The sequence below is a fragment of the Syngnathus leptorhynchus genome, chromosome 12 (genome assembly GCF_054491065.1).
Source record: "Syngnathus leptorhynchus isolate UIUO chromosome 12, UIUO_Slep, whole genome shotgun sequence".
NCBI classification, from domain to species: Eukaryota; Metazoa; Chordata; class Actinopteri; order Syngnathiformes; family Syngnathidae; genus Syngnathus; species Syngnathus leptorhynchus.
Window position 1 is genome coordinate 10,266,796 of NC_141206.1, and position 21,805 is coordinate 10,288,600.

Genomic DNA, 21,805 nt, shown 5'->3' on the forward strand with positions numbered 1-21,805 from the left:
CTCCCGACACAAAGGCACACTTACACCCTGCTGCTGAACAGATGAAACATGGTGCGGCGGAGTCTCTCCAGGACGGAAGCGCGACTCCCGTGTCGCTCGAGCGGCTCGCATTCCTCAAAAGCAGATGTCGCTTGTTTGCTTTTTTTCCCCTTCGGCTTTTTGCCGACCTGCGTTACGGACAGTCCTGGGAAACGCAACGGGGGAAAGAGCCTCTGCCCCTCTGAGCTCCCCGAAGGATGTGTGTTGCTAGCAACACAACACTCCTCTCTCAACATTTAAAAAGACAGCGCTCCAAATGGCTGGGAGTCGACCAGGTTGCCATTGGGAGAAAAGACTAATCAACCGGTATCAGTCACAATCAATTCTTTTAGCTGTGAAACTGTTTTGCTATGAAAAGCCCTTTCTCAGTCTTTGGGTTTGAAAGTTGGAGCTGTCCGAAAAGCAAACAAATTGTTGTGTCAAAGTCACAGTTCTGCTTGACATGTTACTGTTCACACACAACCCCACCAAAAAAACCAACTAATTTGCTCTACTTTTTGCTCAGAAACCTCTGTTTTTGGTTCTGCTACAGAACAATCAGAACCTTTGCAGCGCACAATATTGCCTCGTAAGATCTATCAAAATGTCCCAGCTATATTTCTGCATCCACTCGGATCCAATTCCTCTTAAATGGACAGCGTGAGCGCTTCAAAATGCTTCCAGTCTGTGTGACAGCGAATCTCCCAAGGACATATATGGAGCGCGAGTCAGCCTGGCAGGAAATCGAGCCCCTCCCTCCATGGTTCCGCCGTAGCAGGAAACAGGCGGGGGGGGAAAACATGTCCGGCGAGCCAGCATTACAGTTTTTCGGCGTGGCGGGTCAACAAACGCCGGCCGGTTAATGGTTAACTGCGGAGGCCCGCTTTGGGGGGAAGGGTGGCGTAAAGGGGGCTTTCCTCATTCCACTCCCTGCTTGTGATGATGTCATAGCTCACAAAGCATTTGTTTGGGACGCAGCTGCTGGGAAAATGTAACACTGGGGCCAGATACTTATGCTACGCAAGGTTAACCCCCCCAAAAAATTAATAGCCAATAAAAAAAGTCAATAAAAATAAACTTCAGCCATTTTCTGCCTTGCCATTATTACCGCTTTAATTATTTAGTTTATCCTCAGGCTGTTGAGGGGGGTTAAAAAAAATGAACTGGGCCCAGTACTCAATCTGTCAAGATCTCGTATCACTACAATGATCGAAATGCCGGTCGGTGTCCAGTTGCTTCTCCCGGAAGAACCTGATCAATGAGAAGAGCGGATGCTCGAGGAGAGTGTGCAAAAGCTGTTTGTTTGATATTCAAACATTTGCAGCTTCCCAGCCAAAATGTCACTTGAGGTGAAGAGAAGATTTCAAATGCTGACATTGGAATCTGAGCTAGCCTCTGGTTTACCCGTGGCTCCTAATGAGGACAAGACGAGTTCTAGAAAATGGACGGATGCATTTTGAGTCCCAATTACCCAGCGTACACAAAATGATCCTCGAAGGCTATTACATAAGCGCATCCCGTCATTACGGCACCGGGCTCTCCACCTTCATTTTTTTTTTTTGCTTTGTCACTCACTTCTATATTCCTCCCCATCTCCGAGCGAAGACGACTCGGCGTCTGAGCCCCAACTAAGAAAGCCTTGTTTAGCTTGTAAACATCTATTCATGTGCATAGAAGCATTTTCTCACGCCCCCCCCCCCCAGGCTCACTGCAAGGTGGGTGGGTGGGTGATGGTTGTGGACTAATCCATTCCAGTCCAAGCTGACCTTACAAGCAATTACACCTCCTTTACACGGACCACTGCACCGTCGTCTTCCCGTTAGCTCGATTCCAAGCGCCGGGGCTGAGACGCACAATCGGTAATCGGAGACGGCCACGACGAACACGACTCGACCTTTTGGACCGAAAGGGGGGGCGGAATAAGAAAGCCAATTTAAGACAGGAAAGGTACAAACATTGGTCCTGGATGTCACATTTGACTCCTCTGCTAAAAAGGAAATTGTGGCTGTTAGACGTTGTTTTTTTTTTATAGGTCACAGCAGACTGCTGGTGGAGGGCCATGTCAGCAATGTCCTGCTTTGGTGAGTATTGCGCAAAAAGGCATCTTGCTGCTTCGAGCAAGCAAGCAGTGCAAAACGTGACCACCTCGCTCCGTTTTTATCGGTTGGCTACGGTATCGCTTATCTAAGGACAGAACGTTCACCTGGTGAAAGGCAGAGACGATTTTTGTTTTGGTTCGGTCACATCGGTTTGAACAAAAACGTCCCGGTTTGTTGGGTACGGCGTCAAAGGCCTTGGCCATTTGACAGGAATTCGACATGAAAGAGGCTAATTTTGTCTCTTTGCATTGGGAACAAGGAAGTCTTTGAAGATTGCGGTTTGTTTGTCTCAGATCTCAAGAGTGCAATGTTTGTAAGTACAGGACTGTCACACATGTTTTGGTTTGGTTAGCTCGGTCCGAACGCAAAGATCCCAGTTTGTTGGGTTCTTTTTGAGAAAGTCAAAGATTGTGGTGTGATTGTCTCTTCAGGTCTCTGAAGACAGAACCTTCACATAGTTTGACTGAACCGGCAGTCGTCAAAGAGAAGTTGTCCCAATCCGACAATGTACGAGTGAGTCATCGATGGTGCCCAGACAAAACCGTGACTAACCACCACCAAGACTATCACGGGTAACGACTCGACAACGCGACGTGTTGCACCCCTCGGCTCGCTAGCGCCTTGGCTGGGCACGGACGGCGGCCCCCCTACGGGCTGCAGAGAAATGTCTTTCTTTCGCCTCTAGCGGAATGACAAACAATCCCTCCCTTGCAAGAGAGGCAGGCCCTCTTGGGAATTAGCGGGAATTAGATCATGACGACGCACGCACGCACTGGAGGGGATGCGGTCCCTCCCTTGAAAAAACACCCAAAAGACGGCACGTGAAGCGGCGGGGATGAAACTCACCAGGCATCGTCAGAATTCCAGAGCGAGCGAGCGAGCGACTGTGAAGCTGGACAAGAGGAAGAGGGGATGCAGGGAGAGAGAGAGAGAGAGGGGGGAGGAGGAGGAGAAGAACCCCCGTGAGGCAGGGATGGATGCTTTTATGTTTATCCGTCTCTCCCCCCCCCCTTGTCGCTGGACTTCCTCCTGCCTTGCTTTTCCTTATCCGGCCGGACGGCCACAGCGACTCCCTCCAGTCCCGCGTCTACGTGCCCCACTTTCCCCGGCTCGGATTCGGGGAGAGGGTGGACGACGGCGCTTTTCGATTCCCTTTTGTCCTCCCTCTCGTGCGACTCAAGCTCTCCCTTTCTCTGTCAGTGATTGACTGCGCCTCCCCATCGCTGTCTCCTTGTGCGGGGAGGAGCCTAGCTGTGCAGGCAGGCGGGGCGGGGCAGGGCCGGGGTGAGGGGGGCAGGGAGGGTGTGTTTTATCACATGGATGAGTGTGTGTGTGTGTGTGTGTGTGTGTGTGTGTGTGTGTGTGTGTGTGTGTGTGTGTGTGTGTGTGTGTGTGTGTGTGTGTGTGTGTGTGTGTGTGGTGCAGGCCAGGCCAACTCCTAGACTGCCTGTGCACAGACGCCTCGTTGTGCACGTCTGCGCCATGTTAGATGTGGCTAAGTGACGATTGCCTGGTTTATTTGCTACTGACGAATCACTGCAGCGGAGACCCATAAACAAGTGGTGTCCAAACTACGGTCCGCGGGCCGTTTGTGTCCCACGTGTCTTTTTTTTTTTTTAGCGGTCCGCGGCATATACTCAAATAATATTTCACACGGCACTATTGGTTCAGAAGTTGGTCTGCCACATGCAACATGGCTGACCCACCGAGTTAGGTGTCCATATATGTATATATATTTAGATACACATCTATGGGTGAGCATAGCCCCACCCCTAGCCCCCTACTCACGCCTGCCCTTCTTGTGGCTCCAACTGGTGCTCTTTGTCCTGTCAGCTGTGGTGCAAGTTGCACTGGCCCAGTCAGCTGTTGTCGTTTATATTCAGTGGGACGCAATTATCTGGGGCAGTTGAAAATAAAAAGGAGGGGAGGGGGCAAAGGGGATTTGGAGGGGGCTACTTCTAGAACTATTGCTAATGGACGATGGGGAGCGAGAGTTCCAGCCCTGCTATTGCCTCCCCTGCACGTCTGTGTTGAATGATGTCACCAAATATGACATCATTCAGCCCATTCTTTCCCGGACCAACACAATGCAGCCAAAATAAGGAGAGGTTAAAACACAAAATTACATCATTCAGAGTTTGCAGCTATAACGCAGATTTTTACACGATCGTGGCGTTTTATAATATACAAGCTAACTTGCTGAGGAAGATTTCAACATGTATAAGATGAAAACATTTTCTGACTAATGACATGAAATTGGGTCGTATCCTTCAAAGTGGTAGCCCACTCGCGGCATCCTTCAACTTTCGACATTTTTTATCAGCTTCGTGGAAACTCTGAATGCGGCTTTAAACGGAGCTTTAAAAAGACATGGGGCCCCAGAAGGGGAAGGGATGAGAGATAAGAGCACCGTTTGAAGGCTTCATAAATGCTCCATCACGACAACAGTGCCGTCGTCGCTCGTTTGAAGGCTGCGATGGCGACGCAGAGTCTCGTCGCCTTTTAATGATGATCATGAAAAGGTTGCGTCCCCATTTTGCTCGGGCTAACTATTTGGTTTGAACGTTGAGTGATAAGTATGGTCCAAAAACTGTATTTCATTTGTCTGCTACTTCAAAATGGTTTAGACCAAGAGGAAGGGGCAGAGAAGGTGCCCAACGAATGTCGCAAATTCACAGACTGACATTGCCGCGAGTGGCCGAGATGGCCGGGTCGGGTCGCGCGGTCGCTAGCGGGGTGCGCCGCAGCCTCGACGAGGCCCTCGGTATTCCCGTCACGCTCCAGGCTCATCCATTACAGCTCATTACCCAAACAAGAGAACGAAAGAGTGGAGCCGAGGAAGAAAGAAGCTCACAGAAGCCTCGGCGGGGCTACGACCGCGGCGGACGGATAAGTGCACGGCGCCAACGTCCGTGATGTAACATTTACAATTTACTTTGGTTGTGATGTTTTCAAAAAAAAATCTACATATTAAATATTGAAGACAAATTGGCTTTGGTTTTAGGTCATTAGCTTCTTCTTCTTTACAAAATCCCTTAGTGAAGTTTGCCGTGGACTTTAGCTCATTGGTGGCAAACCCAAGGCCCGAGGGCCAGATACGGCCCGCCACATCATTTATGTGGCCTGCGAATTGTGCATCAATTTCATGTGTCATTACTAAAAATAATCTTTTTTTTTTACTTTTAAAAAATAGAGTTATTGCTACCAATAACGGCCTGTGACAAAAAAAAGAGTTTGACAGCCCTGCTTGGCAGACATCATTCTCAAGTGGCCACAAAGACCACATGAAGGGTTAACGGAGACCTGAGGCAGGCTTGATCCCGCATATTGTGGTCACAACACCTGAGGAGTCTTCACATAATTTAATACCTTCAAATGTCATCACTTTATTGGATCTACGGATGGATGCGGCAGCCCCACACACGCTCTGACAGCGCCCCCTACTGACACGACTCCGTCACGAGTTAATGCTGCTTTACAAGAAAATTGCAAATTAGCATCGTCATTGATTGATTTTCTCAAATTTTCAAATGATATTTTCTGATAGCATTCAACTATGGGATTTTCAAAATGCATGTGTGTTGTGCTAAATATAGAAGTGGCCAGCGAGTGTCCGGCCTCTGATTATCATGTATAAATATTTCATTTTGGGAGTCCAGCTGCTTCTGTTCCTCATCTGCAACTCGCTCCCTCGAGTCTGCCTCGGGGGTCCGGAAGAAAAGAACAACCCACGCGAGGCCAATATGGAGTGGTTTGTATGAATAAGCATAACATGAGCAATGTGAATTTGCACAAAACAGCAGGTATTTATTCCCTGCGTATGAAATCCCAGCCCTATCCACTTCATCTACCAGTTTTTGCCCCGATGGGGTTGGGCGACTAGGCTTTGTCATAGACTCACCTGTCATTGTCCACGTTGCGGAAGCCCGGCAGAATATGCCTGAAGCTGGAGTTGCGGTCCAGTTTGGGTTGACTCTTGGTGCGCTTGATGGAGCCCTTCAGCCGCCGACTCAAGAAGCCCTGCGCCACCACCGAAAAAGAAAACACAGACTCAGGAAAAAGTTATGCAATAAAATTCTTTTGCAGTATTCTTGCAGTGTGTCACAAACAACAAAATCAGGTTTTTTTTTCTCAAGCCAATCAAGGCATCCTGTTTAATCATGCAAACATGACATTCACTTTTACAGCTACGAGTGCTCTTCATCATCATCTTAATCATCCCAATGGAGTTGGCGCGCCCCCGTCGCCTGCCTTCCTTTATGAGCCCCGTTGTTCATCTTCCGGCGAGTAAAGTCGGGACAAGGTTAAAGACGTTACCTGAACCTAAAGCGAGGCAAAGCATCTCCATTATTCACCGATTACATGTTGTGATTCCCCGCTAATGACATCACGGTGGTGCCGTGACTGCTTGCTATTCAAACACAGTAATCAAGCGCTAATTTGCTCGATACACGCCTTCCGTTGCGTCTGTTTTTTTCTTATTTCCACTCCTCTTTGTCTGACTGCATTTACTTTCACCCTGGCGAACATCTGCACGCGCACTCCCCAAGCGCGCCGCCGTCGCCATGGCAACTGTCGGCTGGCATTTGGAGCGAGAAGAATATTAAGAAAAAAGAAAAAGTGTCAGGATGCTGCCAGTGTTTGCTGTGACGCGAGGCTGCTTTTATTTGGCGGGAGAAGCGAGGGGGGGGGTTTGAATCGGGAGGATGATTGCAGAGTGCTAATTAAATGTAGCGTGTTTATGTAACCGTGCGCAACTGTCGAGTATTTTCATCCCGGTGAAGCCTCAAAGCACCTAGCCTTAAATGTGACAATTGATTTCTTTCCCCTTTTATTACCAAAAGCAAAGAACAGGTTAAAAACAAAGAAAACAAAGCAGTACATCATAGTCAACACTGGTGAGGTAGCTGGCCTTTTGTCTGTAGCGACGCTAAGCTAAATACTAAAAGGCAACGGAGGTTTTTCTTTTTCCCAGCGTTTGTTTATTACGTTACCGGCGTTAACAATAACCACTGACAATGAATGAGTGGCAAAAATTAGCAAGATAGCTAGGGTTAGCAGTCCATAGCGATGCTTGGCTAAAGGCGAGAAGACATGTATGCTTGAAGGTTGGAAATTGGCATACCTCCGCACTCGATTGTTCAGCGGCATCCTTGCGTTTCCACGTTTGTTACACACGGTAGTCATACGACGGACGCACTGCCGGCCCATTAGGGCAAGTGTGTAATTACCCGCCAGAGATGCATAGGTCGCCTCGGGCTTTGGGCGATAATTAGAAAGCAACTTTATGACAGGCACAACAACATGGGCCTTTTGTTTGGCGCGAAAAGCACCTGTCGCCAGGAAACAACTCGAGTAAGCTAAAAACATCCAACAAAAAGAGGTGTTGAAATCAAGCTCACATGCTAAGAATAGCATTTTGTAAATATCCTCTTCAAAGCTTTGACACTGTTGCCAAACGCCTAATCCCTTGCACACGAGCGGTTGAACCGATTAGTCGACGACACCATCTTGAAATAAACTGAAAATGATTGCTGCTTGAGGCTGAATAAACGGACCGACCCGACAGGTGCTTAAAATAAAGCAACAGGAGTCATTAAAAACATAAAAGCATATGACGACGATACAAAAGTGAATTCAGCAATAGAACGGATATAAAAAACACGATGAAATTCAGGAAATGTGTCAAAAGGAGCCTTTGTATTATCAACCAATCTAAGTCATATGCTGCCCCCTACTGGCTCGGAGTAAAACATGACCTGACAGTGATAAACTCAGTCGTACCGAAAAATGATGGCAAACATACGGCAAGAAATCCCATCAAAATAGAACTGCCATATTGTTTAAAAACAATATTCTATTTAAGGAAATGAAATCTGAGGTCGCAGTCGGACACAAACTACTATCCTGGCATTTACGCATTGTTTGTGATGTATTTATTTTTAATCCATATTAGGGAAGTAGAACTTTGAAGACAGCAGAGGAGTTTTGAGCGCCGCTTCCTTTCCGAGTGTCGTCTCCACCAAACAAGGTGACGGAGAAACATTTTGACAGATTTAGCACAGGAGCACTTTAGATGTTGCCGTGAGGAGAGAGAGAGAGTATTGAGAGGGCGTTTTTTTTTTCTTTTTTTTAAGCGGAAAGCAGGAATGTACTGATCCAACCATCTACAGTACAGAGCTCCCGCATAACATTTCAAAGGTTTTCCAAACTGAATAAGTACATGTGGAGGCCTATAATTAACGTAGCATAAAAACAGCAATAAATCTCAGGATGCATGCAATGTTTTTGAAAAAGTTCACCAAAAAACCCCCAAATCTTTGAAGACACAGGCCCATCTGTTTAGGAGATCTGCATCCAATTGGGACATATTTGGAGTCAATATCCAATTAGTCAAAGGATAGTGAATTCACCTGAAATGGCCGGTTCATAACAAAATGGCCGACTTCCTGTTTTGTTTTCGGAAAGGGTAAAACTGGTGGGAAAATTTGGTTTGAAACTTTCCAGGGGGTGATACTATGTGAATTTTAAGAGGTATCCCTTTAAGACGACAAACCGAATTCACGTTCAGCTCGTTTACAGTATTAGCAAGCATACAAGCTAAAATACCAAAAGGCTAGAGCTTAAAAATGTTTCCCCATTTCCGAAACAAATTTTCTTAATTTTACACTGAAAAATGGGTCAATTTGACATACAGCTTTTCTGTAAACACATTTAGTATTTACACTTCACCTCTGCTGCGCCTCCTGGCTCCTTTCTTATTTATGCAAATACCCGCTGCTAATTGCTAATTAGCTTCAAATTGATGACTCATCACCGAATTTTCCACTCAATTAACCGCCTGTTTGTCTTTGGAATTAAAAGTGGCGCGTTGCATATTGCGCTGGAGAAAAAAAAACGATAAACGCCGCCTGCGTGTTGCACATTGACCGGCATGTGCTCGCTTGAACCGGCTTTGATGTCACGCAGGGAGAAATGAAAGCCAAATCTTCGGAGGACTTGCGCAGCCACGCGCGAGCCCGAAGCCTCGGCGGTGAACGAAAAAAAAAAACTACATTTCCACTTCATCAAAGCCAGTCGGGCTCACATCAAGTCCATCTGGAGGCCAGGCTGAGACTTGTCGGGGGACCAAAAGAAGAACCAAAGAAGCAAGAGACAGACTCACAGTACTCACGGTGACTCTGAATGGCGTGGCGGCTGCGGCGGCAGAGGCCGACGCGGCCTCCATGGTGGGCGGGTTTTTGTCCGTCGGGCTGCCGGGCATGCTGCGTCGGCGCCCGGACCTCTCTGGAGGCGACTCTGCAGAAAACAAACCAAAAAAAAACATGTATCAGTAAAATGAATGGGAAAACCCTGCTGTTAGCTAGCATTAGCAACAAGTTGGAGCTAACAAAGTCAAATGTATATGGTACTCGAACATGTTTTTTTTTTTTTAGGTGGGCGTCAGGAGTACCAAAGTGCATGTTTTGTGTTTTACGCATCCAAAATTTCCACAGTCGTCAGCAGCAGCGCCTTTTTTTGCTAGCTTGCGCCGAATTAGCCGTCTGTCTGCTGTTTAACGGGCCCGCTGACGGAACGAGCGGCGGGACGTAAATTGGCTGGGCAGACGAGGGAACGGCGGCTTCTGGCTGCGCAGCTTGCCGCCTTCCGTTGCGAAAACGCCCACCTCTGCTCTCGGTGTCAACGTAAACACGAGACCAAACAGATTTACTCTCCAGTCAGATTTTTCTTTTTTTCCTTTGAGGCCCATCTGGATCGGGGAGTGTTTGCTACTGTAAAAACTTTTTTTTTTTGTGGTAACTTCAATTGAAACAACATGCACACAAGCACCAAAGAAGAGACGGGCGAGCATCGACTTCTTGAGCGTCCAGCTATCGCTAGCGCCTGCTTTCTCCCCCTTGCTTCCTTCCTTCCATTAACATTCACTAATATGGGTCACGCCGCACATTTCCTCTACGCGCCGACCCAACACCAACGGTTTCATGCTCGGAGGCGAGGTCGACCGACACGGGACATTCCCGTTTGCAAACGACCGTCGCAGGAAGTCTTGCTAGTTTTGTGGAGTAAAAAAAAAAGTACAAATACTTCATTACTGGAGCAAAAAATACATATTCCAAAAACTCTTTTTCCATGGTCTCTCTATATTGCCAATTTGGACCCATGGTCCCAAACGTATCCACCGTAATAAACACGCATCAATCCCCGCCGACAATCTCGTCTTTTACGACCCCAGGCAAATATTTGTCTCGTTTTTGTGGAAAACCGCCTCGCTATTTGCCGCTTTTAACCGACAACAGCTGCTCCATTTCACGGCAAAAACAAAAGGAGACTGTCGGCCGAAATGGTAAAGTGTCAGAAAATGAAGGCGAGACTTTGTAGACGAAACGCCGTCGCGGGACGGACTGCGGCGTACGTGGAGAACGATAATTATGAAAATAATAAACAGCAGACAATGTGGCAAGAAGCTGACACCCTCAGGGATGAAAAAAAAAAAATCTGCAAAGAGAATGAGGAGTCTTGTGTTATGACAGCAACACAGACACGTACGCTTTCAAGTTGTCTGACTTCCATCTTAAAATAGATCTCAAAAAATACAGGCGCCGTAGTGACTAGGCTTATTTCTTGGATTTTTGGAATATTTTACACAGCGGAAGGAATCCCAGGGGTGTGGTGCACCTTCATAAGGTAACCACAAAAAAAATAAGTGATATGCAAGTTTTTGGCAATAATTTAGAGTTCAGTCAGGGGAAATGGTATTTTGTATTCAGGGTCTTGTTTTACTTGCTATGGATTTTATTTTACTTTCTAAAGTTCCATGCTGTAGATGATAGTCTCCTCCCTTCATTTTAGTTTTATGATTCAGTGGTTGAGCAGAGTGAGTTCACAAAAAAATCAACCAAAAAACAACACATTTTGAGTCTGTCTGACAGAACTCAAAATGTGTTGTTTTTTTCGTGAAGCTGTCAAAATTTGGGCGCCTTGTTTAGATCCTCTGCGGGTCAACGAGATGTGCGGTCGGAAAAATAAAATAACAAACTCACACAGCTGTCAGCAAGTTTCTTTGTACCCGACTCCCTCCTACCTTTCAGGTGCGAGAAGACCCGTCCCGAGGGGTTTGCGGGCCCGTCTCTTGAATTGAAATGTGTTGCCTTAATGTCAATCACGGAGCGACGCAACGCAAGGTAATTTGGGCTCCTCCGAAAGAGAGTTCTCATCAGCCACGCGTCGCTTGAACGGTGATCCGTGTAATAGAGGTCACGAGACACATAACGGGAACAGTTTTGCTCAGCTTTATGGCTGGCGGGGGGGGGAAAAAAAAGAAGAAAAAAAATAAGTTAGCAGAATCGATGGCCGTAAATGTTGTCGATGTCAAGAGAATCAGGTCGAATTGGATTCAATGGAATGGATTCAAAAGGAGTCGCTTTGGTATCCGTTCACATGATTCAATTGCGATTGATGAATTTGAATTCGGGAACTCGACAAAAGTTTTCAGAGGAAGAAGCAATGGCCCTTAGGCAGAGGAAGTTGGTGTTTATGCAAAATCTGCCGTGAATAGCGCAGCCTCGCTTTTGTGTATAATCCCAGTCCATATTTATGGATTACAGGAGGGATTAGCCTGCACCTGTCGCCGTGATGGCGGTAGATGCTCAGAGAAAAAGCACCGTCATCTGGACCGTCTCCAGCATTTACCCAAGGCTCGAGGGCTGAGACGGCAGGGAACGAAAGGGGCTTGAAGTTCGGGATGATTCGGTCGCACCGGTTCAATGACTCGAGTTAGCAGACTCAAACGATTCTAACTTGATTCACCGGTTTTAGATCGTTTTGAATATGACATTGACTGGATTGAAAGAGTTTTTTTGTTCTTCTTTTCCAGACTTGCTTTTGTGTGCACGTTGTCATGCGCTATGCAAATCTAAGCAACCGGCCCAGTGAGAAAGAAAGAGGAAACGGAGGCGACTGATAACATACTTTCCATTTGCACGCGCACAAAAACAATAACACGTGAGCTCACGCCTCGGCCGCAGGGATAACGAGCGTGTCAAGAGGTGCTCGCCAGAGCGACCTCGGTCGAGATAAAGGCCTCGACGACGGCGAACAGGCATCGAGAAAAAGTGTGTTCTTTTGTTTACGCCAGCCTTTCGATACAGTCGTTTCATCTTTGGCAGATCCGACAAGCACTTAGCGACAGCCTTGAGTTTAGTCTTTGACAACTTTTCAAGTGTGTACTTCCACATTTGAAGGAACTCGGATGACACCTTAATTGCTACTTCGTTACTCTCGAAGAGATTTTGAAGTAGACGGACGTGCCAGCGCACAAAAAGAAGCCAACCCTTCCCCCATCTCCCTGAACAGGCAGGTTGACCCCCAAGCTATCGTCTGTCAACTGTTGCCACGGTGACCGAGAAGTAGCATCGGTGTGCGAATGGCGACGCCAAACTGCCATGAGCCGATTACTTGGGGTGTCACGGCAAATCGTATTCGGCGTAGCCATGTATTATGTTTTTTTTTAACCAATCGATACTTTTAGAGAGTACAGGACTTTAAACGAACCATATTTTTTTTCCGCTCGTCTTTTTTGACATCGAGTTGAGTACAGATTGCGATACGGAGAAGCGACAAGATGTTATTTCCTCGACTGCGTTTATTACCCTTGCTTGCAGCCGGCCGGGTTCGACTGCGAGAGCGACTGCGCTGACGCTGCAGCCGAGACTTGCCCAGGAATCTGTAGTAGTATGACCGTCTCCCGGATCCCTTCCTGGTAATCCCGGCCATCTTTTTCTCGCTACTCTGAAGTCTCTCTTACAAATTCAAGTGAGTAAGAGCTTAAAAAAAAAAAAAAAAGTTCTCATAGTAAAGTCCTCCTGCACTGAAACTCCTCCATTGTCCAAACATTCCACAGGGTAGACTGAGGAGATTGCAGCTGCTCATGTCCTGCCTGTCCCTGCAGCTCCACCTTTAAAACACTCCCACTCACCCCCTCGACTTTCCTCACCCAAAAAAAGAAAAAGTTTTTCCCACAACGAGATCCCAGAGGCCCACGATACAGCATGTGTGAGCGTGTACCCTGGCGAATAGGAAAACTTCCCAGTGTGGTAGACAGAAGGAATTTTATCACACGAAAAAAAAAAAAGGCTAGTTAGAGTTCCCTGATTGCAGAAAGCTCCCATTGTAACACAGTGAAAGTAGATGCAAAACCACTCTCTCACTCTCTTTGTCTGTGCAAACAGGAACAAAAACAAACAATCGCAGATCAAGACTACAAAGGAAGATATTGGATAACAGCGTAAATGGGTTTGGTTCCAAGATAAAACAGCTAATGGGGTTTTGTTGGTTCCAGTCATTCGTGTCGACAAAGCTTCATCTGTTTGCCTTTCAAATGACAAGACTGGACAGGACAGACCAGCTATCAACTTTTGTATACTACTGTAGGGAGCCCACACACAGCTACTGTGCACTTTGAGAATCACTGAAGAGTTTACAGATGCAAAGGAAGCCGCATGGATGGCCAACACTCAGCTCGATTGTTCCCGTATCCCCCCCCCCCCACAAAAAAAAGCCAGCCTCGCGCAGAATGCGCTTGCTGTTTATTTAGCCATCGACCGGCAGGAGGTGGACGGACGCACAATCCCGCGTGGTCAGGAAGCTTCTGAAAATGACGATAAGTCCTTTTGTTCCTCGCAATTTCCAGCAAACGCTGAATCGTTAAGGTTACGGTCAGGAGCCCCCAAACCGCATTTTCCCGTTAACAGTGTTTATCAAACTGCTCATGCGTCAGAGCACTTATCTAACTTGAAAAAAATAGACGCCTTCAAAGTCTGTTTAGCGTAATGCAAAGACATAATGAGAAACATGGGCTTACGATTAGCATCGGTGTCATGGTGTGAGAACGGGTATTTGAACACAAATGGTGAAGCAACACACATAGACAGCGCTGAGCCCGCCTCCATGTACAGTATCTCACTTTCTCTGCATCATACTGCCACCAGGTGGCCAAGATGAGCATAACAGAATCGGCAGACTGATGGCGCTTGATTTAGGGTACATGTTTGGATGATGGACATTTAAAATAAATAACACACAAAAAAGGAATGAAATATTTTAAGTTGCTTGTACATATCTAAATGTGTTGGTTGGTGCACATGATAAAGCACAAATAAAACATTGAATGCTATTTTTACAGCAAATGTAGAAAAGACTTCATTTTATTTTTGTTACTTTTAGTTGGCCACAATGATATTAATAGCAGAAATTTAATTTTGCCTCAGGACCCCTAAAGACTACAAGCAGAAGGGTTGGTTGAGTGGACGTGCAGAGTAATAGCGCCCTCTTGTGGAGAAGGCAGTAACGTACAAGTCCAACCAAATCCCAGCACGAGTTATTTGCCGGTGGACATTTTTCTAAAGATGAAAATGTGGACACGTAGTGGATCTAGTCACACTTTGAGGGAGACTTCTGGATTTTACTGGCCATATGAGCAATTCTAACATCAAGACCCAAAAAAGACTGGATGGTCTCAGGGGGGGATTTAAGACTTAAGCCGGAGGTCACTGCATCATAACCCGGGTTACTTTTTATCTCCCTCCTCGTTGGACTTTTCTAATCTTAATCGTCAATCTGACCTTGCCAAAAGTGAGAGAGGGAAAAAATCCATTCGTTTTCATTTTTTCTGTGCTTCTACTTGGACTATTGAGAGATTGCCACATCTGCATGTCACCAAAATGTATCATAAGCACACGACTCGTGAAAAAATATGTAGTCCGGTGTTTGTTTGTTTTTTGCTGATGTTTAAATAGCTGCTACCAAGCGTGACATGTCGGACGGCCGGGACAACAATGTCGGGATTACAGTAAAAACGCTTATGTGGCAGAAGTCCGTTTCAATCAAACCTGCGTAGATCAAACAAACACATGACGCAATCGCCGAAACAACAAAAAGTGCGTCCCTACCCCAAACAGATTGCCGGAGGCCTCATTGATCCCCACGGAGAACTCGTGCATGTTAGCACATGCTTTAAAAATAAAAGCCGCCGTCCTCCGCCTACCGCTCGTAATCCTGTTGCTTTTTAATCTAGCAGCCGAGTGCCTTTTAAATCCCCCTAGCCCTTGGCAGACAACATGCTAGCTCAAGACCAGCGCAAGAAGTTACAAGTCAAACAGGAAATTAGGAAAGTTCTAAAATTTGCGGTTATTACTGTCGTGGCCGATGTGTAACTGAAATTAGTTATCGATTAGCGCATCGCTAACTTTTTATTGGTATGTCCAATATTTCAATGCCCTGTTGCATGGCAACATTTGAGACGCAACAATATTGACATTGAGGCAGAAAGACAGTGGGAGCATTATGTTGGATTTGGTTGTATGGAGTAATACGCCGTGTTCTGCCGGCGGAATTTGAGGAATTCACGGCTTCTCGTGCAGCCCACAGAGGCTTCATTGTTGACATTAACAATGGGCGTAATTTGTTAAATGGCCATGTGCATTTTAAGTGGTCCGAAAACAGAGAGCAAGAGTGCAAGCACGTGCTTTGTAATCTCATGTCATCAAACGTGGCGTAAGGCTAGCCAGAAGCTAACATTCGACACTTCTTGTCAAAAGCAGACGGATGGACACCTCTCACAGGAAAACTAGAAAACTGAATTTGGTTCATTAAAAAGTTCAGCTTGGCTAATTAGCTCGCGGATAGCCAAAATAAAACTTGTTCTGCTTGTGACTAATGCACTCATCGAACAAAACACGCTAACTAGCTAGTGGCTAGCTGCTAGCATAAGATTAACATTTGTCGAATTCAATTTCCTTTTTCTCATCAAATGTTTGGACTATGAAACTGCTTTTAAAATGATTCACAGGTATCACTCCTCTTATGCTCGGGACAAAGTAGAAAGGTTAAGAAGGTCTTTCTTCTCTTCATTCACTACAGGATGGTGGAAGAGGAGGAGGAGGGAAAGTTCCGTCCTCAGACAGCTGCTTCAACAAAGACACTCGCAGGATTTCTCTTAAAAATAGCATCCCTGTTGTGGCTTGGATGGATCACGTGACAGGAAGTGAGGTACATTTGAAGGGAAAACGGGGAACCTCAGGGAGCGGAGTTTATGTTCCTGTCTTTCCTGTTTTCTGTTTGCTTCCCAGCCCAACTTGACTGTCCTTTCCTGACCAGTCTTGGAAATGAGAATCAAAGTTCGACCCCGCAATTTCAAACATTGCCTCGTTCTCTGCAAAATGGCCAATTTCTTGTTCAATTTTGAGATATTTTTCATGTCAATTTTGTGATGATCCATAAAACTGGATGCAGCGTTGCATGACTTTGGATCGGAGGTCACGGCTTTTGAGTAGAGGATAAAGATTAGGTGGTGAATCTTGTCCTGACAATCATGACGGGGACAAATGCCAACAATTTGAGTTGTACATCTGTAAACAGGTTTTCATTTGGCCATCATCTCCGAACGTGTTCAGCCTAATAGCGCTAATAGCATCATGGCTTTATAATAGCATTGCAGAACATCCGAAAAGTATTTTGCTACAAATTAAAGTGAGAGAATACTAATAAGCGACACGTGCCCCCCCGCCCCCCTCGGCCCCCACCGACCGGAGACGCCTGATGTTTCGCACGCGACGCGCCAACAACTGCTACCTTTCAACGAGGCGACGCCACCCGCAAACACGGCCGTCTTTACGATTTACGAGCGGCTGATTACATAGTTGCTCTTTAAAAACTTGGACGGGGAGCTGAGAAAACGAAAGCCAAACCCGCTCGGCGGAAAAAACACACTGAGGTGTTTTGTGAGGTGGGGGAGAGACGCTATGTCACCTTCTCCTCCACACCCAATTAAAGGCTCCCATTTTATTCAGTTTCGGCGTTTCCTCAAGTGGTAGGGACAAAGAATTGAAGTCAGGAGGAGGACACACTGAAGGCCGATTCCTCGGGGGGGGGGGCAATCCTCAGGTGGCTTATGATACGGTCAACTCTGCATCAAATCTCGACTTCCACCCACACCGCCTGACTACGAGTACTTTTGGGACCGCCGTCCCCAAAAATGATTTGCCGCTTGATCACCCCCTCAACGCCTCCTCGCCCCCTTTCTTCCACCCCCCCCCCCCAACGGTAATCCCTCTTCTGTGCCTTACTTCCTTCCCCACAGCTGCCGGCGCTCTAATAATAGGACAACAATGCCCCCAGACGCACATTCGCAGACGCTTACTACTACTACATGTGTGGAAAAGTTCACCTCACGTAATCTGAAAAAAGAACTTTTTCGTTAGTGCAGCTTCCGGCGCGTCGGCGGCGGCGGGGAAAGATGACGGTGTGAAATCCGGGGGAGGCTTTTCCTTACCTCAGAGTCTCATCCCAGAGAAGAAATCCCGACCAAAGCAACAAGTAGGAGTTCCGGTTGAGCTTTTTTGCCTGCCTTTTCCCCCTCATGCAGGATCTTAGCCGTAAACTGCCCGAGTCAGCGAGTCCGCTCTGCTATGTGAGAGTGTGAAAGAGAGCGAGAGAGTGCATGTGTGTCCCGACCGAGGACTCCTGCGGGGCTCACCCTCCCTGCCCCCCTCGACCATTCCACCGCTACCACCTCCTCCCACACTTTCTCACAAAGCAGGAGCGTCCCGTTCTTTTCTTGTCGTTCGAGCTGATTTCAGGGAGGAAGTCAACTGTTTCGTTGCCGCCCCCCCCTCTCTCCTCATTGTTGAAAGAAGGTAGCGGGAACAACGTGTTGTTCCTCGGGGCAAAGAGAGCAAGAGGAGGAGGTGGAAGAGGAGGAGGTGGAGTTGGGAGCCAAATTCCAACATTGCCGTCCAGCCAATGGGAGGCTTTGTTGCGGCCCGAGCGAAAAACCGCGGGGCCAGGCTCGGGCCTCTCCAGAAACACTTGGAAACCCCTCTTGGCTTTTTGATACCATCGCTGCAAAAACTCAAGTTGACTCCAATCTGAAATCAAAAGCTAAATATGCTTCTGGTCCTCTGTCAAGCCAATTTGAATTTCAAAGCCGTACGGGTGGATAACGACGGTAGCTACAGTAGCTGGCTAGCTACACAGACACGCGTGATAATATTAAGCTAGTTAGGGAGCTAGCAAGGTAGACATTTTTGATGAGTGACACTCGTGTTTCTGCTCAGGACATTTGTCAAGTTAAGCTTTTGGAAGCGGCAAGAGATAGCACCCCCCCGAATGTTCTCAATGCACCCCCTCCCACTTTCTTCACTTCACATGATACTTCATTTCCCACCATCCAGTCACACGACTCAGAAAGCTGTCTGTTTGTCTCCTCGTAGCGTACAATTACAAACACAATAGCACAGCTGCTCCCATTTCACACATGAATACCAAAATGCCTTATTAAAATTATGACGACGATGAAGATGCCGATTATTACGGCATTGGGTAAGAAAAATGCAAAGGCCGCAGCGTCGTAGTGCGCAAATACGTTGAGGTATGCGGCCGATAGAATTACAAAGCGTCTTTCATCTGCTGGCCCTGTCCTTCATCCCGCACTACCTGTCGCTCACTCTTTGTTTTTGTCACGCCTGAGAAGGTGTGAAAAGGTAATGACCCTAACCAAATCGTGCCTTAATGTGATCGATCGATTGCTAGCAAGCGTCTAGCTGAATAGCAAGCGAGCACTTTCAATGACGGACGCAAGTGTCTGTTTGACTTCTTTGGGGTGAAGGTAGGATAGTGTATAGAAATTCTTTTTTTGTTTTTGTTTTTTAACACATTTTATATTTAGGACACATTTTTTTCTATTTATCAATTTTTTAAAAATTCATAAAATTTAGATATTTGGGATACTAATGAGCTGGGTTTATTTGGGGAATTTTTCAAAAGGTCTAAAACAACAAAACATTTTTTTCCTGGTTACTGACATGTAAACATCGGGTAAATTCTCGCCCCCGACATCCTACTTTGATGTTGAAAACGACTCGCAGGACTGCATTGTTTTGACTGCTTGCTTGCTATCACATTGCGGCGCTATATTTTCCGCTTTTTTTTTTCTTCCTCACCTCATTCTCTCCCCAGCGCCCCCCGGCACACTTCTCTCCGTGTGGGACGGACACATTTACATAAGAATTAGCGCATTTGCACGACTGTGGAAATGGAGACAAACACCAAAATTGATGTGCAAGAGGAACTTCTACATCGCAGTGAGCCTCGTAGCAAATATATTATCTTACGGACAGGTTAAGTTAGTAGAGTAGATATAAAAAGTCAACACACCCCTGTTTGAAATGCAAAAAAATAAAGTTCAGATGTTCCAGTAGGCTTTCTGTGACAGTAAATTGGAGACCGCCGAGCGCAATATAGCAGCGTGCAGGCTAAGCTAACAAAAGCCCGAGCCACCAGCGGCCGGCGGTTTACATAACAGAAAGGGCAGCAAAACTGGATGTTTTCTTTCAATTAAAGTTGTCGGCAAAGATCACGACCTCGCAGGGTTCACGACTCCCGGGTTCTCCGGGTTAAATTTAACCCTGCGGCCTGCCGCAAAATAGTCTTCCCTCTCTTAAAATGAGATTACAGCGTAAAAAGACACACACGCAAAAAAAACTACAGGCCGGGTCCTAAAATATACTTGGCGCGGCACTAAACTGGGGCGAGATGGTTAGCACATGACAAAACAAGCAAAGCTACGCTCGTGTAAAAAGCGACGCGCATTCTTCCTTGGCAGAAACACACAAGAAATGCCGACGGCGCTTTCAAACCACAAGACCACCGCTTACATCTGGATGAAATCTGCTCAATTCGGGAAAGGTTCAACAAAAGGTGTTCGTTTGTCCTGTGGACAATGATTGGTCCTTCATTTGCCTGCAAAAAAAAAAGAATAAATTGACAACCCTTGTCTGAAAAGACAACGGTTCACTTGACATTGGCATTTACTATTAGCATTAGCATGCCTTTGGTTGCTTATGAAGAGACAAACTCCTCTCACAATTCCACTTTTAATTCCCCAAATTGCTGAGTGGACGGGAATGGCGTCCAAACGCAGACGTGGAGCCGGCGAAACGGCGGCGCGATGTCGGCGAAGCTCAAACGCCGCTCTGTTATTTGAGTTATGCAGCGTCGCCCTGGATCCAAAACATACGCTAAGTGCGGGAGAATGTCCAGCATCAGCACAACTCACACTGGCGTCGACTTGGGGGAAAAGAAAGAAAAATGGAAAGATGGAGCTTTGTCTGCGGGCACATTCAAACTGATAGCCTCGTCTCATTCGGATTAGATTGGCAATCCGCTTTTGGGGTCATGTGAGCAAGAACATACGAGAAATGTGTCACTCAACTATTACGGCATCTGGAACGAAAAGAATATCGAGGAGTTACGTTTTGGGTGAGTGTTATTTTAGAACAAAAGTTTAGCATTCCTTTGGGGACGGAGGCTCTCCCCGCTTGGCTTTTTAGGCACAGGCACACAAGAAATGAGGTTTTTCAAATTTCTTTGAATTTGCAATCTCAAAGGATTTCTGAAACAATTCCGAAGTAAATCTTTTGGGGGTTTACTGAAAGGCAACTTTTATTGCTTTTTGTCCTTCTTCTTAATGACTCGATGGAGACTCAAACATGACGTACGGGGGAGGCCGCAAAAGAAGATGAAGAAGAGGGAGGGGGGGGGAGAAAATACTATACTGTCGCCTCGATCCCCGCGGGATTTATTTGTGTACATAACTCTCCCTCTTTCTCTCTCTCTCTCTCTCTCTCTCTCTCTCTCTCTCTCTCGTCGGCCGCCCACAAACAGCCACAGGCGAGCGACACGCTGCATACAAATCAGGATTGGCAGAAGCACGGCATTATCGCCCCCACCGCAGCGCAGCCCTCCCGTGCCGCACACTCGCATGGGCATGTGGGACCTTGAAACCGGAAGCTCTTCAACTTCCAAGATGACAAAGCCGGAATTTGGACTGACCAACACTGGCCATTTAATAACCGTTCAAAAAGCCAAATTTGGGTTTTTCCAACAGTTGTCAATGAGACCATTTCACTGCTATTCTGAGACGGGTCACATGACAAATGGCTAATTGAGTCCAATTTGGACATTTCAACTAAGCAAGACTTTTTATAGCTCTCAAAAAGTGTCAGCTGCTCACATCCGTGATAACTTCTTGAAAAATGGACACTCACCATGCTGAGCATCCGCTTCGGGCTCCATGGTAACTCAGGCGTCCATATTCCAAGGGTTCAAAAGCGCCGCTAATGCAACTTTTGCCGCCTGTCCGATTGGTTGTCCGCCGAGGGAGCGAGCGAGCGAGCGAGCTGCTGCTGCTCCGGCCGGCCCTGCTGCGATTCAACTCGCATGAGCGGTGTGAAAGAAAAGGCACGGAGGGAGAGCCAGTGGACGGGAGGGAGGAGGCAAAGACGCTGTTTCCCCGCGTCAGGGGGTGGAGAGAGAGAGAGAACGAGAGAGAACAAGAGAGAGAGAGGCTTGTGGTTGCAGAGGAGCTTTTGGGTTTTAACTCTGATGCCGATCAGCACATTTTTTTTCCCCCCTCAGCGGGGAAAACCAAGGAAAAGCGTGTCACTTTTGGTTGTTTGCTGGCACCGTTTAGAATACAAATGTCACGCAGGGTGGCATGTTTAGGGAAAAAAAAAAAAGAATAAACAGCAGATCTAAAGTGTTTACAGTGGTTAGAAAAAGTCCAGAGCTGTCCCCAGTCAGAGAAAACTGATGTATTTATATTCTTGCATTCCCTCCCATGACGAGTCTTT

The 21,805-nt window shown here is 46.7% G+C and overlaps 1 protein-coding gene across 12 annotated transcripts in view; it reads right to left on the minus strand.

The window, feature by feature from the left end:
• The window catches only part of dab2ipb (DAB2 interacting protein b), a 39,137-nt gene that overhangs the window by 13,913 nt on the left and 3,419 nt on the right, over positions 1-21,805 (minus strand). For 3 of the 12 annotated variants that reach the window (XM_085926908.1, XM_085926906.1, XM_085926905.1), the window contains 2 exons: positions 9,283-9,416; positions 6,019-6,137 (listed from right to left, as the gene is read on the minus strand). In XM_085926908.1, the coding sequence (XP_085783034.1) occupies positions 6,019-6,137; positions 9,283-9,416 (253 nt within the window). Of the gene's footprint in view, positions 1-2,963; positions 5,969-6,018; positions 6,138-7,242; positions 8,904-9,282; positions 9,417-12,766; positions 13,605-17,445; positions 18,268-19,828; positions 19,886-21,220; positions 21,303-21,805 lie in introns of those variants that run through there. The other 9 variants (XM_085926917.1, XM_085926910.1, XM_085926912.1 and 6 more) reach the window with 9 other exon arrangements.